Source organism: Acanthopagrus latus, chromosome 16, assembly GCF_904848185.1.
Source record: "Acanthopagrus latus isolate v.2019 chromosome 16, fAcaLat1.1, whole genome shotgun sequence".
NCBI classification, from domain to species: Eukaryota; Metazoa; Chordata; class Actinopteri; order Spariformes; family Sparidae; genus Acanthopagrus; species Acanthopagrus latus.
In genome coordinates this window covers 16,052,412-16,069,736 of record NC_051054.1, presented here as the reverse complement: position 1 = coordinate 16,069,736, position 17,325 = coordinate 16,052,412, and the positions used below count along the sequence as shown (strand labels likewise).

Genomic DNA, 17,325 nt, shown 5'->3' with positions numbered 1-17,325 from the left:
GCATTAAATCACAGACAACAGACTTTCACTTCCACATTTTTTCAGATATTTTAAGAAACATGTAAAGGAAGGAGGAGGTGTCGTGGGAGGGTAATTACCTGATGTCATGTCTCATGTCCTTTTTTCCCAGATTATTGAAACATTTCACTGATATTAAGATTAGACAACTCATAAAGGAATGCAAATCTAACAACAAAATGTGTCAAGCTTAAAAAAAAAAAAGAAAAGAAAGCACTGTACTCCAATTACAGTTACAGGATCGGTTCACCTAATCAACATCATATCTCTTCACTTACCTCTAGAGTTATTTACCCAGTGGTGGAAAGTTACTAAATATACTTATGTACTTTATTTTATCATTTATTTGATTATTTCCATTTTGTTACACTAACCAAATAATGTAAATAATGAGGCACCATATTACATATATATGATGTTCTTAATTAAGCAAAACATCCATTTACAACATGAAGCAGCCAATGCGAGGGAGACAGGGCAGGTCTCACCAGTCAAGGGGTTGTTGTGACCCTAAACAAGATCTTTTCAGGCGTACCATAGGATGTTAATTCCTTTAATTGTTGCCTCAGTGAAGAAGTTCCGATTTCCGGTTTAGTAGAATAGACTTTTTCCTAGCTGTGCCGGTGAGTAATATGAAGTGTTAGCTCATTTTAAGACCTTGAATGTCTCTAAAAATCCAGATCCCTGGGGTCAGAAAAGATTTGGGTTTTAACAGTATCAGAAGTTATTCTAGTAATGTATTTCCAAAATTCCAGAGCATATGAAGTAAATCTCTATCACAGTTTGTACATCGCTGGCATTTGCAAGAGGTATTATATGCTGTATATCTGCAGTGTAACATGTTCTGCTCAAGATAGTAAACTGTATTTGTCTGTGTTGTCTGGTTGAGATTAGTCCAGTCTGAGACATTTCAAGGAAATCCCACCAGTCGACATCATTATTGTTGCATTCAAGGCTATAAAATCAGGGCTGTAAAATAAGTTTGGCCCACCCAATGTTTCTAGCAGTAAATTAAGGGAACTTTGGATTCTAGTACTGTTTTGCATTTTTGCACTTGCGTTTTACATTACTTCCACATTTAAGTTTCAGATTTGGCACTTCAAGGGAAAAACTTTGGGCACCCCTGCATGAAATGAATACAAAATAAGTAAAAGATCTGACTGCTTCTTCAACCGCTGTATTTACCGGTGTAGAGAGTTGTTCTGTTTTACTTTTCAACCAGATGCAACTGAGAAACCGACCTCAATAAGATCTGCGTGGCAGACACAGAGAGTGTTTCTCTGTCCTTTGGCTAAACTAAGCCTTCTAACGACTTATATCCACAGCCAGCCAGTGAGTGCATGATCATCATTAAAAACAGCATACGAGATTGCAACACAGATACATGAGCGCACCTTAAAACTCACGAGAGACGAGTGAACATTAACACTGTTTTGATGAGGTGATTCTCAGTTTAATGAAGGTGAGCCACGTTACTATCACCAATCGTACCTCAAAACCTGGACTCCGCCGTGATTTGATTACAGTGCATCCGAGGTTAAGTAATATTGTTTTGTTGCTTTTTTTTGTTTGTTTGTGCGTATCGCCCGCTCGCACAGCGTGTCTCTCTGTGCACGATTATGACGCGAGGATCAGAGGAGGGAGAGAGAAAGAGAGCGGCGGCGATACGGAGCTGTAAGGTCACGTCTCTAATTTGCAGCGGAGATGAGAAAAGTGACCCCGGCTTTTAAATAGAACATCAGAGCACTTCACCTGCCGGAGACGCTGCAGATTGCTTTTGCTCGTGGGTGGAAAGGAGCACCCGCCTTCATTTGAATATACACACACATACATGTTGGCGCACATGAGTCACGCACACGCAAATATATACAAACACATATGAATGAATTCCCTTTTGCTCGTGACACTTTATAATTCATGATGCAGCCCTCTCTCATCTATTCAAGAGGCTCTAACCACATCCATTTGATCGAATTTTGCTTTGCTCACATCAACAAAATCAGAGGAAGACGCGGGCGAAGAATTGAGGGAAAGATCTGAATAAATGAGTCGAGACATAACAAACAGAGATGCTCCCACACAGGTGCTCTGCACGCTACAATTAAGCAATTACCATCCAATCCTGCTCCGTGGCATGTATAGAAATGCTGAGCAGGCTAGGTTCCTTCTGATTCTGCATCATGAAGGTAAAAGGGAAAGATCTAAGTGACTTACTCTGAAGGACGGCTCGTGGATGGCTTCGGTCCTAGTGTTTTAAGTAGGAACAGTGACACTTGAGTGACATCAGTAGAGAGGGTCGGAAATCGTGGTCGATATCAAACTGTGTCAGCAAAGAACTACCCGTTAATATGTACACACAGACGTGGATATTATCAGTGTATCTGCAATCTGCAAAAGTGTATCTCTGCATTGAGTTCCATATGTGCTGTAGTGGCTTTAGAACATGTTTATTTTGAAGTGTAATACATGTTGGTTATTACCTGAGCGTGTTTCAGTACTTTTGGCCATCATTCTTGTGATTGTTCTCAAGTAAACTCCAGAGATCCGGGGAACACAGGGAGCGCTTTAAAGAAAAACAAGCATGCAGATGATCAGACAGATTTTTAATAACCCCCCCAGGCAACATAAACTTTCAAAGCAAACTGTTAAATTATTAGCCAAACTGTTGGCTGTAAACTTCCATCACGGTTTACAGATCGACTGCCTGGTTCAGCTTTGAGCCAGCGCGCTTACTCCAGCGGCGAAGGAATCACTGCGCCCTGTGCATCGGGCGATGTTAACATTATTATCGATGTGATTATTATGTATTGTTTCAGTGATTCCCACCTCAAAGAGAGAGGAGTTTGAAAAGGAATTGTTGCTCGACTAGAATAATTAGCACATTATTGAATGAATATAAAAGAATAACAAAAAGAAATCAGGGTAAAACCTCATTTTATGATAAACTGTCTTCTTTTAAAATCAAATTTCATTTACGGTGAGATATCCCAAGAGGAAGAGAGATCTATTCCTGTGAAGTAATAACCTTTAAATCAGAGGAAAACCTTCAACTGTAATTATTACTGACATTTCAGGTGCACTCGCTTCCAGTTTCACCTCCAAATAAAGTGGTAGCAGTAATCTGGCTACTCGTTTACAACCCGTATGATTGTCTGAATGCCCGTCTCTTGCTCTGTCTGGCTCAAGTGTAGCAGACAGTAGCAGTTACTTTGACCAGAACAGTGTTAACATTACCAGCATGATGCTTCCACACAAGTTGTGATGCACCATAATTTCTCTTTCTCTAATTATAAAAATATTTTAATTTGCTGAGATGGTTTACTTTAATCTTGGTACATCATGCACGTACATCATATTCTTGATGTGTGGTGGACTGAGACTGCCAAAAATAAATAAATTGATAGATAAATGGCTTTAAAAAATATTGCTATGCCATGAAACACACCAAAAATTTAATTGAAGCGTAGGCATTATTTAATTCATAAAGTGTAACATAATCAGTATTTGTGCTTTAAATTTCCCCTTCTTTATTTGCCCTGGTATTCATTTGAATATTTGTTCCTTGTTGTCACAGTTTAAAGAAGGACCCAAATGCAGGCACACAGAGACAGAGCAACAAAAACTGCCATCAAAAAGGCAAGCAAAGGAAAATACCAAAGTAATACAGCAGACAGAGGCCTGCCGCGAGGGCGAAAACAGACCAACCAACACGCGACGAACATGAAGGAGCAACACAACACTGGATAAACACAATCGAAACTAACACAGGGATGAGCTGCACGTGGAGAGACACTGGGAACACTACAGACTTAACTTCAACATTTCCTTGCAAATGAAGGGGCTGTCAATCAAAGTGTGTCATGATTGGATATGTGATTACATTACATTTAAGTGAAATGAATACGCGCACCCATAATAATGAAAACAAATGGCATTTTAAGACGACACACTGTGTACAAAATGACTTGGGAAAATGGACATCACTGTAGTTCCGGTATGGATCCATTTGTCCTGAACACTTACACACCCCAACTCTGAAATATGTTCTGAATACCCGAAAAGAAATTGCATCCATTCAATCGTTATACCTCTGTGTTGATCCACTGTCTGTGCTTTCCTGCTCCAAACTGCCCTACTGACACCCTGCCAGCCTATATATAGACTGACAGCCCAATGATGTCACTGAGGGAGCTTGTCCAGCGGGCTGGTGGGGGTTGGTGTGTGTAGTAGTAGTTGTGGCGGTGGTGGTGGCGTGTAGGGAGTGATTAATGAGGACTGGAATGTGGAACGTAAACAAACTCGACCTCGCCGTCACCTTTCATTCACAAAAATGGCTCGGCTGACTGACTTGGTTTTTTTTTTCCTCCCCCCGTCCCCCCCACCACCACCAACCACCACCACCCCTCTGGATTATGTCACATGCTGACACGCACACACACATGCACACTTTTTTTTTCCCTCATCGCCTCCTCTGTCATTCTTGTCTTCCTCTAAATGTGGAGCAGAGGGCACTCCGAGTTCACGCTCTCCTCCATCTTCTTACCCCCGCCCGCTCGGTATTATGTATCCGTCTGGCCGCCTGCTCTTGAGGAATGGCAAGCGCCTTAACCTCAGCTAACCCCGCCATTGTTTGCGCTCGCCTTGGCGTGCATGTGTGGCGCGCGTTCATGTTTGTCTCTGAAGCGGGGGGGATATCCCAGGAAGTGAAGAATCCTTAATGCGCCCTGCCCCTTCGTTGCCCTCTCTCCTACCTCTGCTCATCGTCATGGGATAACCATCTCTCTCCGTCTCTCTCTTTCTCTCCCCGTCTCCTGTGATGTAGTGGCAGGGGGTATCATTGAATAATTCAGAATTAGCATGAATCTTTAAAGCTTAAGTCTTTCTCCCTTTTTTTTTTTTCCTGTGGAAACGTGCGGTGCAGGGAAAGGCCACTGAGGCTGCTCCAGAGAAAAAGTCTTCTTACGCTAAATGCTCATTAGGATACTTTCATATTCTCTCCCGCTCCGTCTTTGTCATCTTTTAGCTGGAACAGGCTGTGTTTTCCATGAAACCTGCTTCTGGGAATTTGTATCCCTTGGTTTTTGTCTGGTTGGGGGTTCTGTCTGTAGCTCGGCTTCCTCTTGTGATTTTTCCAGTCATCTGATTTGAGAAATTCACAGAAATGTGAAACCCAATTTTAACCCCAGTTTGAGTCTCTGTGTGAGGGAGATGTTTTTTTTTGTTTTTTTTTTTTAAGAAGGATGTCACAAGCACATGCTTCCTCCGGCTCCACTCACACTCTCAAGGGATATATTGGCCTGCGCAGAACTTGATTTTACCAAATATGGTGGATATACACTACCTTTCCCTCAAATGCGTCTGTTCCCTCAATCTTAGTCCTGCATATGAACTCTCATCAAGTCCGTGGCACACCTAAAAAAAAAGCGAGTTAAACCATCTTCAAATGGCTTCCAAATTAAGAGCTGTGCTCCGACTCCCCCCCCCCCCCCCAAGTGGGCAATTCCCTCTGAGAAATCCTTCCCTTCTCACCTCAGTGTCCTCTCCTTCTCTCCCTCCTCCTCCTCCTCCTCCTCCTCCTCTGCTGGTAAGCAGTTCCTCTGTACTCGTCCTCTCTGCCCTCGTGTAGGCCGTTTGCTCCAGCTCGCTTCTCATGTAGGGCGGCACTGTTAGTGCTTTGGCCTTAAGTCCAAAGTTATCTCTCTAATACAGCACCTTGCCGCAGCCAAAAGCCCACTATGGTTGCTCTAACTCGAACCAGCTTTAAGATGGTATCTGAAGACATGCGGCGGAGCCCTGCAGTCTGAATGTGTTACCGTTTTTTTTTGGAACTGCGAGTGTCTTGAATCATCTAACTACGATAATAATAAGGATTCTTATGTCTTCCAGCTAATTCAGGCGGCTCCCTCCAAGGCCCACAGACGCCCCAGTCCTCCGGCAGCAGCTCGACAGCGGAGGCGGCAGGGGATCTGAAACCTCCCACACCTGCCACCACCCCCCTGGGACAGGTTACACCACTGCCCCCCAACAGGTACCACACACAGACAGACTGCACTACTCACACCAAGAGAACTGCTCTGAGTTATTCTGCTGCTTTCACTACTACCGCTGTTACTAGTATTGCTATTACTATTTATATTAATAAACCGTGTATTTCTCTTTCAATTCGTCTTCATTGTCTATGCTTCACTGACTTCATTTTTTTTAATACAAGATATTTTCAGCACAGAGCGTCCCTGATGTAAAATGAGGACTGTCTGTTGATGTAATGTATAAACTTAAATTGTAAATATTGTCTCATAGAAACAACTATAGTCTAGAGGAGCAGGGTTTTATTAAAGGTCAAATATCTCTATGTGCTGTTAACATCACTTATACTCCCGTTAGAACAAGAATTTAAGTGCTTTATGTGAGATTGAAGACCAAATCCTTTTTACATTTTCTTGCTCTTTATATGGTGCCTCAAGGCTTTTACTTTTTTGTAGAAAAAAAAATGTCCTTCTCTGCTGACTTCTTGTTGTTTGAAGTGTGGGAGCTTTTCTTTGTGGCAGTTCCTTATTTTGCTTTCTTTGCGATTTCAGTTGTATACTTGTCACTTATACTCACACTTATAAGTGTTGTTTAACCTCTGCCTCCAACCTCTCCATGCAGCGTCTTTTCGAGCACATGTTGGCAGCACCCTTGTATGTGCATAAAAAATATCAACAATAAGTGGTTGAAACTTATGAATAAATACATCTACTCATTATATGGTACTCACTTACTCACTCCAACTATATTATCAGTTTATAGATAGATTTTAGTTGAAAATGCACAAAAATTGAATGAAGCTCTCAACAACATGTTAAGAATTAACAGCTACAACATTATGATGACTTTGTATTCTGTTGCAGAGAACCAGCACGTGGATGATTCTTACATATTGCACCTCAAACCAGCTAGATCATATAGTGCTCCATATAGGTCTTCTGTAATAATACTTCTGTAGTGCAAGATCACTCTGACAGGTGTCATTTCACATGCGGAGTACTTTTACTTTGAACTTTTTTAACCACATCTTCCTGTTTCTTTACTTTTTTATATAAATGTTGTTAATGCAAGGCCAACAACAGGCTGTCTCTGCTAGTGCAACTATGACATTCGTATACATTTTTATCAGAAATATTTTGCATCAAGAGTAAACATCCATCTTTAAAATACTTACAAAAGGACTAAAATTAAATAAAACCGAAATTTAAATAGAACTCCCTCACAGCTCAGATCATATCCATATTATCGGTGTATGCAACCCATGGACTCCAGCTCTCTCACACAGCTACCCCCCCTCTCTTCCTTCCTGTCCCTCCCTCCCTCCTCGCCATGTCCAGGAGCAGTGTGAGTGTACAGGACCCCTTCTCAGAGGTGAGCGACCCGGCCTTCCAGAAGCGTGCCACCTCCCTGCCCCCCTCAGCTCCTTACCAGCAGGGCCTCAGCATGCCTGACATGATGATGAGGATGCAGTACGACACCAAGGACCCCTTCGCCGGGATGAGGAAGAGTGAGTGAGGCGCACGCTGTGATGCCCCTTCACCCAGACACTAAAAAGCCTAGACCTGATCCCCCAATCCCACAGAATATCCTGAGGTTTTTTTGCTGTGTTGCAACAGAAAAAAACTATTTGACTCAACTGTGCGTGGCTTTTAGAAGAAGATACTTCAAATCAAAACTTTATCTTTACCTTAATTCAAACTTAAATGGCTCTCTGTCAAAATGACTCGTGTATCCCAACGCCATTGTTCTTCCGTCTGTCTCCTTAGTCTAATTGATTGTCTAGTCATCATGTCGTGTTAGATCAGGACAGATGAGTGTATGCGTGTGTGTTTTACCACCAGAACTATGAAAGGAGATGAGAATTGTTTGTTACAGCACGCAGCCCTTTATCGAAAAAACACACCAGCTCGTCTGATGTTCTTGTGTCTCAGCCCTCGTCTCATCCTAACTTTGTTCGTCCTTTTCATCCTCCTCGTGTTCAACCTTTCATCCTTCCCGTCCTGCTGAGAAGCACCTGTTTTGACCAACTCATGTGGTTTAGCTTTTCAGAACAAGCGAGTAGTTCTAGAAAGGATAGCGGCTCCTCTGAAGACTGAGGTAGAATGGAGTCTGAATGAATAATATGGTGGATGTTAGCTGCATAACAACAGTTGCAGACTCAGAACAATAGGCTTAATCAAGGGAAGTGGTGAATATTTATAGAGCAAGGCTGCCACCTGGTGGTGAGCAGAAAAACACAGTTCATGCATTTAAAAAAAATAACTTGAAGCCTCTGTTTTACCTTGTCGATGCCTGTTAAAATATTGTTCATTTAAAGTAATCTGAGTTTCATTTCTCTTATTTTCCTCTCCGCTTTCACAGTGGCAGGAGCTGACCCCTACATGCCAGGCCAGATGCCCAGTGGAGGCATGCAGGAAATGTATGGTCGACCCCCATCAGCCTTGAGCATGAGCCAACGTTCACAGTATCCATATGGGCCAGGCTACGACAGAAGGTAGGCACAAAATCACCATACATCCCTAGATGAGATGTTTTTATTAGTGGCTTGGCCTTACTTTTTACGGGCATGACGATTCTCCTGTTGTCTAATCCTCAGACCGGACCATGTCATGGGGATGGAGGGTAACATGGGTCCTCCTGGGAGTCAGAACAACATGGGACCTTCTAACAGTGAGGGCAGCATGTACTCTCCCAGTAGATACCCTTCACAGCAGAGGTCAGCACCATAGTGTGTTTTTGCGTGTGTGTGTTCAGTAGAGTACACTTCAAATCAAGTCAGATCAGTAGCAGCATCACATGTCTTCACTGTTGTGTTTCAGACATGATGGCTATGGTCAGCAGTATCCCGGCATGCCGTACGGGATGCATCCATCTGGGATGTACCCGCAGCAACAGGTGAGAGAGAGCCGCTTGTATGTAGTCGGTACTTTTGAGTTGGAGGTCAAATATTAAAGGAACATGGTGTGAGACTGCCCACAACACATCATGAAATCACATTTCAACCTACATATAGTGTACTGCACAATATACACTTTTCTTATTTGCTATGTTATTACGATGGAATAAATGTTTTGATAATTTACAGTAGGTAAAGGAAACTTTTTTTATTTAAGCAGAACCATGTTCATAAATAGATCTAACAATGGTTTGTTGACTGTGTGCAATGGGTATTATGGTAATGCACAGATCAGAGCTTACATGAATATAGACAGTGTTATAAGATTAAACCAGTACCTGTAATCTAATGTTATAAGCAGTTCCTCTTAAAATGATTGAACTATTTCAGAAACATACCAAACCATATCACAAATTAAACTCATTTTTAGGCCTCACATCTTTCCTATTGACCTGTTAATGCCCCTGCACACATAAAAACCTGTACAAATACTGATAATGCATTATATACGTGGATTAAAAAAACACACACACGGGACTCGAAACCTGTCCTCACAAGGCATTTATTTTTGAGCCATGTAGGTGTAGCAGAGTGCTGGCAGCCTTTTATTTGCTCTTTTGCTCAAAGTAAATGTCTGACAACTGGATCAATTGATCTTGCAGCCCCGACCAATACTTCTGCTGTTTGAACCTGAAATCAAAAACAAATGTATTTGAGAGAAGTTTGTGATTGATTCATTATTATTATGTTAAATTAAGAGTTAATATTGATTATCAATATTGATTATTATTATTGATATTGATTATTAAAATGATTATGTTGTTATTGGTGATTGATGTAAAATCCATCTTAATGTTGTTGCTTCATTTGTATTCCTACTACAGTTTTAGTACTTTCGACTGACTATATAGACTATATATAGACTATTAAGTTTTGGGGAAGACATTTTAAGATCTTCAGTGGCTGTTTTATTTTATGCCTATCCAAATGAAAAAAACAAACTCTGAATATAAACGGATTAAACAATCTGACCTTAAAGGACAGCACAATTTCATCTCTTTATATTTGCTTAATTTACTAACTATAATTTACTATACTGTCTTTATGTTTGGCGGACCCTGCCACCTCTCTATCTTCAAACAGTGTTCTAGGGACCTTATTGTCCTCTGAGAACAGCCTGTTTATTTAGTGATGGAAAAAATAAATATTTCTGAGTTTGTACTCTTACCTCATTAATATTGTAAATTCTGGGTTTGAATTTATTTCTCCAAAACCACATAATGCCCCTTTATTAGTAGTATTACTGTACAACATGACTGAAGCAGTAGAATGATAAGAATGAATCTATCATGGCTGACAATAAACAATAATCACTAACTTTTCTTCAGCAGGGCTACAAACGGCCCATGGATGGCATGTACGGCCCTCCGCCCAAGAGGCACGAGAGTGACATGTATGCCATGCAGTACGCCAACCAGCAGCCGGACATGTACAACCACTACGGCGGTGGGTACTCAGGCCCTGAACACAGACCCATCCAGGGACAGTTCCCCTTCCCCTACCCCCGAGACCGCATGGCCGCCTCAGGTCAGAGCCAGCACAGTATGATGGGCGGGGGGCCCACTCCTAACCACGCTGCCGATGGCCCCAACATGTGGCCGTCCAGGACAGACCTCGGCTATCCCTACCCCAACAGACAGGGGCCGCCATCGCAAATGCCACCGTATGGCTCAATTGGTAGGGATGACATGGACGGGAGGCCCGGGCAGGAGCAGTGGCACCGACAGTCTCCCTACATGTCGTCGTCAGGTGGGATGGCGACCCTGTCGTCACGCCAGCCATCTTCTTATTCCAACTCTCCCTCCATGGCCAACCACCTGCCCAGAGCACCGAGCCCAGGGGCTTTCCAGCGCTCCATGGACTCTAGGATGTCACCCAGCAAGGCGGCGTTTATGTCACCCATGAAGATGCCCAAGCCAGGGATGGCCATGATGGGCTCACAGGGCAGTGGACCCATTGGTCAGTTCCCTCCTAATCTGAGGCGGGACCTCAACTACCCGCCAGGATCAGTGGAGGCCAGCATGCCAATTCTGAAGCCCCGACGGAAGCTCAGTTCCAAGGACACCGGTGAGTCCCATTATGTCATTGATTAGAGTTTTGAATTGGACACTCTGAAGCACTGAAAAGTTGTGGATTTAAAGTATTCTCATACAATTGAAACACCATTTCATCTTTACCTTAGATGTAGAGTTAGACCTAACATTCAGGTAGAGTAACTCAACATGAGGTACATTTTGTGAAAGGATTTACACTGATCTACTCTGTTCAATGCCCCTTTTATCATTTAGATAATGTCTGATCACATATTTTTCTTCTTTCCTGGTTCCAAAAATCCCATGGTTTTAATCCCAGGAACGCCTGAGGCCTGGCGCGTGATGATGTCTCTGAAGTCTGGCCTCCTGGCAGAGAGCACATGGGCTCTAGACACCATCAACATCCTGCTGTACGATGACAGCACGGTGGCCTCCTTTAGCCTCTCACAGGTAAAACCAATTCCATGGCTGCCAACTGACAGAACAGAATCACTCGAGCATGCTGTGACATTTATTTTTTAAATTTCTCTCCATCTGACCAGTTGCCTGGATTCCTTGAGCTGATCGTGGAGTACTTCCGCCGTTTCTTGATTGAGATCTTCGGCATCCTGGAGGAGTTTGAAGTGGGAACCATAGCTCACAAAAGCCTTTTGGACCCTTCTCCTAACCAGACAGAAGAAGCCATCCCTGACCAGGAAACAGATTCTGCTGTCCAACCTGAATCCGAGTCCGCCCCAGCGGCAGAGACTCAGGTGGAGGCAGGAAGCATCATGGAGGAAGTTCCACTAGCCACTGCAGAACCGGAGTCAGCAGACGTGAATGGTGAAAAAGAGGAATCTGAGGTGAGCGTAAAGAAGGAGGAGGCAGAAGAGGACAAAGAGAAAGAGGCTAAAGAAGAAGAAGAGGAGAGTAAAAAGGAGTGTGTTGAGCAGCCTGTCACACAGCTCGAGCCTAAACCTAAACAAGCCAGTAAATACGATAAGCTCCCCATCAAGATTGTCCACAAAGAGGACCTGATTGAAGACATGACAGAGCACTTAGGTTACGTCACTGAGTTCACCAGCGGGTTGCTCCACTGGCAGGCTGGTGGAGGCGACTCCACCGCACACATTCAAACACAGTTTGAACCCCGGAGCGAACCGCCTGTGAGGGCAGAGAAAATGACATGTAAAGAAAACAAGGAGGAGAACAAGGTGGAGGAAGGGAAGAAACAACCACTCAAACATATCACTGCTACTATCGATGATGTTCTGTGTGCACGAGTTGATGCCCTCTCTTACGCCCACCCGGCACGCTCCTTGCCGTCCTACCCCTTCAGGGTGCATTCAGATGGAGAGCAGGACCACATCACCCTCCTGGAGGATGAGCCTCGCTGCCTGGACGAGGCTCCGCTGTCCACCGCCGCCGCCTGGCAGGACTCACTCGCCAAGCGGTGTGTATGCATCTCCAACATCGTCCGTAGTCTGTCCTTTATCCCGGGGAACGACTTAGACATGTCACGCCACCCTGCTCTGGTTCTTCTCCTGGGAAGGCTGCTCCTGCTGCACCACCAGCACCCAGAAAGGAACAGGTCGCCCCCGAGCTACCAGAGGGACGAGCAGCAGGAGCGGGGCCTGTCGAGTAGCAAAGAGGAGTGGTGGTGGGAGTGTCTGAGTCTGCTCAGGGAGAACGCCATGGTCACTCTCGCCAACATTTCGGGCCAGCTGGATCTCTCCACCTATTCCGACACAATCTGCCTCCCCATCTTGGATGGCCTTCTCCACTGGATGGTGTGCCCCTCAGCTGAAGCCCAGGACCCCTTCCCGTCGGCAGCCCCCCACTCCCAGCTCACACCGCAGAGGCTTGTTCTGGAGTGCCTCTGCAAGCTGAGCATCCTGGGGGACAACGTTGACCTCCTGCTAGCGACACCGCCTTTCAGCCGGCAGGAGAAGCTCTTCACTGTCTTGGTGCGCTACGTGGGACAGAGGAAGACCCAGGTGTACAGGGAGATGGCAGTGGCTGTCCTCTCCCACCTGGCACAAGGCGACCCCACGGCGGCACGTGCCATAGCCATGCAGAAGGGCAGCGTGGGTAACTTGGTCGGCTTCTTAGAGGACGGTGTCAGCATGGCGCAGTACCAGCAGAACCCTCACAGCCTGCTCCACATGGGGCACCCCCATGTGGACCCGCCAAGCATAAACATGATGTGCAGAGCAGCTAAAGGCCTGCTGGCTATGGCTAAAGTGGAGGAGAACAAGACAGAGTTCGTGCTGTATGAAAGCAGATTATTAGACATCTCCATTTCCTCGGTGCTCAACACCGGAGTGGTTGCGATTATTTGCCAAGTTCTCTTTCACTTAGGGAAATCATGACAGGAGGAGAAGCAGGACTCACACAGCAGACGTTAGGCGGATAAGATATTTCTGTGTTTTCTATTTTTATTTATCAAAATGACAGAAAATGTTTGTTTTTTTTAAAGAAGTATCCACATAAAAAAATATCTCTATATATGTATAGCTTCTGGGCCCTGTTAAAAAAGCGGGTTTGGGATTTGAAAGCTCATTTTAATACAAATATTTAATACCTGCTGGTGTTGGATTGCTATGTTTGATAATTTTCGTTTCAGCATTTTGTTTTGTCTTCTGTTTGTTTACTTTTTTCAGCCAAAGCTGCCACCAGATTTTGGTGCTGAATTACGTGGTTCCTTTCGAGTCAATGAGTCGTGGAGATGTTTTTCAGTTTTATAAATGCTAATATACTCATCAACATTTTGTTAATGGAGAGTATTTATTTAAAATGTGACACTGTACAGTAGTTTGAACTTTTTTGCCAACGCTCGTGGAGGAAAAAAAAAACAAAACAAAACACTGACTTTTTAAAAAATTGAAATGTATATGTCTCCATCGCTGGAAGATAAATTGTGCAATAGGACTAGAGCAAGTTGTCCCTTTTTGAGAACCAGATGTAAAAGAAAAAAAAGACACCTGCAGTGTGTGCTTTAGGCCATGAGGAGGCAGCATTGCACCAGCCAATCAACACGAGAGAGGAGCATCTGTCAGAAGAAATGTCTAATTTATCAATCATAGCCTCAACGACTTTCACAGATGAACTTTGTGTTTCCTATAAGCACTTGTGTTATGTCTGTATTTTTTCATCACTGTGTATATAAACCGTTGTACAATGGACGCACATGATTCTTTCAGTCTCAATCAAGCATAGCGAGAGGTGGGACTTTCTGACTATTATAACAAATGCTTTTATTGTTGGTAAAATTTGTTATTGTTATACATATTTTGTTAAAGGGGTCAAATATTTGAACATGGCAGATGTAACTGATGTTTCAATGTAAAAAAAAAAAAATCCTGTATGCATTGTATTATAGCTGAGAAAACAATCGCTTTGGTAATCAATACGTGGAAGTGCCAGGGTGAGAGGATGTCTAGGCGAGGTCACATAAGAAAAACTGAACACATTTCTGTTCGTTACTGTCCTCCATTCATGTCAGTGGGCATATTTTTGAATCTAGATAATGCTCCAAAAGAAACGTGTGAAAAGAAACCTTCAAAATGTCCTGAGAAGCTCATTGTAAACTTTGCCTTTTTTCGTATGACTCCATGTCTCTCTTTTATTCAGTATACACATTTATACTCTGTGCTGCACATGTCACAAATAAATGTACGATGAACATCTTTACGCACCGGAGACGTTGCATTATGTCCAGACAATCTTAGGCCAATAAAACAAACATCAACTGCTGACATGGACTGCCTTTTATTGAGTTTATTTAAGATAACCTGATTGCAGCCACGGGTGACTCACCCGGCCTAAGAGTGAAATTATACAATGACGGAAATGCTCCACAGGGCACGTGATAAGAGTACCAGATAATTTTCCGTCGCAGTGTTCATTTTAGTTCAATTATTTCGGCTGAAAAAATAAAGAAGGCAACTATTCAGGCTTTACTTAAGAAGTATTCTTGTGTATCAGAACTGTTTACCATCCATGCATTTTTGTTGATGACCACAAAGACATCAAAAGGTCAGTTATATCACTATGTCATATAAAACAATTTATTTTTTGTGATGCTGACGATACTGATTATTGCTTAGCTGCCTGTCTGGAAATAGTAAGAGGAAGAGGTGACGTGAGGTTTTCTGGAAATGTCAGTCCTTCCTGAATAGTGAACCATCTGTAATGTGTGGCTGTTTCGGGTCACAAACCATTGAGGGGGAGAGTCGGTCTGAGGACGAGGCCCAAGCTCTCTCCCAGCGATTTGCAATAACATTCGAGATGCTGATAACGGTGGCAAGAAAAAGAATGACACTGCAGGTGCACCATCATCCTTCCGGTTTAGTGAGCCTGTGATATATATAAATAACTTTAGACAGTTTCACATCCTTCAGTACAGATGTACTTTAACGTCTGGGTATTAAATGCATCTCTCATTCTTTGTGAATGCAGGTCAAAGTGCTTCTCCTTTGGACACAACGCAGGTAACTATCAAAAATATTTTAAAGTGAATTTTTCATGTGTTCATGTTGTGGTCCGGGTCCAATAAGAAGCCAAGTACCATGAGTGCCGATTGTACTCGGGTACAGAAATTAGTACTTTTTGTTCTAGACCTAAACTTGGTTTTTGAACAGCTCCTCTAAGCACATCAGTTGTCATAGTTTCCCCGGTAAGATAGAGGTCAATGACTTTTGCACCTCTATTTTCAGCATGCACTGTGATGTCAACTCTTACTCATCACAACAGCCTATTCTGTCTTCATGGCTAAAGTGCGCCCTGTGTCTGTAGAGCCTCATGTCTTCTGTAGTCTGTTTGAACACACTGTTTCAACTGAATTCACCATTTTACAACTAATTAAAGAATATGACATATTGAAGTTAAATATGCCAAATCTTCACCGGACTCCCTGTAAAAAATGCTTAATTTTCCGACTTGTTGTGTTAGGAGAAACTGTATAAACATTGTGAAATGCTGTTTAACACACAGGCCTCACTATTTGAGCCTGCTACTTAATTCGGCAAATGTTACACATGAAGATATTTCTCTCTTTGAGTAAAAATCTGTTAGTTTGAGTGATATAGGTGTAAATTTGCATATAGAGCAGGGATCTGATATCAGATCACAGGAGGTCACTCAAGACGCATGTCGAGACACGTTTAATGCCAGATGTGATGTGACAAGCTTGAAGCTATCCACTTGTGATCTGATCACTAAGGACGGATAATAAAACCAAATGTGACGAGCCTCACAGTCTTGTGACCCAACTCTTTTCTTCTATTCAGGCATGACACCCACTGGGAGACTTTCCTGCCCCACAGGGGAACCTGTAGAACATGTAGAATAGTCCTTTCTCGCAGCAGATCATTTGATTCTTCATAGCAGGAAAAGCACAGGTGTGACCAACGTAAACAGTGGCTTCATTCAAATGAATGTTACCAGTAAGTCATGTCGGTGAGTGAGCGCACACAAAACTAGAGCCTTCGAACTAGCTCACCTAAACAGATTGAAGCCGTCACTGAAGGGGTACTATCCAGCTTTGGAGAATTCCCACTCAGACTTTTGATATTTTCAGTATTAATGAGATAATAACACAAATGTAGAAATATTATTTCTTCCATAAAGTAATGAACAAGCTGTTTTCAATGGAAAATAAGGTGCAGTTTGAAGCTATAAAGGTGGCGGGGGCTCACAGGTAGTGGAGTGGCTAAGAGCGTATGCCACGTACACATTGGACCCCCGTTTGAATCCCAGCCGGAAAACCTTTGCTGCATGTCACACCCCTCTCACCCCCTCTCTCTCCGGTTTCCTGTCTACTTGCTGTCAAATAAAGGTGTCTGTGCCTGGAAAAACACTTTAAAAAAAAAAGTGGCAAATATAAACATATCTCTATATATAAATTTACTAAATAAAAAAAGTAAAACAGTATGAAATTGTGTTGTCCTTTAAGGTCAGATTGTTTATTCAGTTTATTCAGTCATGGAAACAAAGAGAGTTTGTTTATTTTGGCCTGAACAAAAATCAGTCAATGAAGATATTTCTCTTCTGACTAAAATCTCTTCCCTAAAACTAAACAGTGCACGTTTAATATCATTTCCACCTGTGTTTTTCCTGCTTTGACCAGTCAAAATGTTTGCCTTGAAAGGGATGTGTTGATTTGTTTCTCCCATGTAGGCTCATGTTAGTTAGCCCTTTGCACTATATAGTAAGATTCGATCTGCATTTAACAGTTCTGCAGTCAAGGAATTTCCTCTTACATCTTTTTTTTTCACCTTTTTTCTAACTTTTAATTGCAAATTTGCCAAT

General features: G+C 42.9%; 1 protein-coding gene across 10 annotated transcripts in view; it reads left to right on the top strand.

The window, feature by feature from the left end:
* The window catches only part of LOC119004739 (AT-rich interactive domain-containing protein 1B-like), a 185,973-nt gene extending 171,202 nt beyond the window's left edge, over positions 1-14,771 (top strand). For 8 of the 10 annotated variants that reach the window (XM_037071915.1, XM_037071919.1, XM_037071920.1 and 5 more), the window contains 8 exons: positions 5,905-6,046; positions 7,383-7,552; positions 8,407-8,539; positions 8,642-8,761; positions 8,865-8,940; positions 10,330-11,068; positions 11,354-11,484; positions 11,577-14,771. In XM_037071915.1, the coding sequence (XP_036927810.1) occupies positions 5,905-6,046; positions 7,383-7,552; positions 8,407-8,539; positions 8,642-8,761; positions 8,865-8,940; positions 10,330-11,068; positions 11,354-11,484; positions 11,577-13,385 (3,320 nt within the window). In that variant the 3' untranslated portion in view covers positions 13,386-14,771. The remainder of the gene's footprint in view (positions 1-5,904; positions 6,047-7,382; positions 7,553-8,406; positions 8,540-8,641; positions 8,762-8,864; positions 8,941-10,329; positions 11,069-11,353; positions 11,485-11,576) is intronic. The other 2 variants (XM_037071917.1, XM_037071921.1) reach the window with 1 other exon arrangement.
* The last annotated feature ends 2,554 nt before the right edge of the window (positions 14,772-17,325 follow it).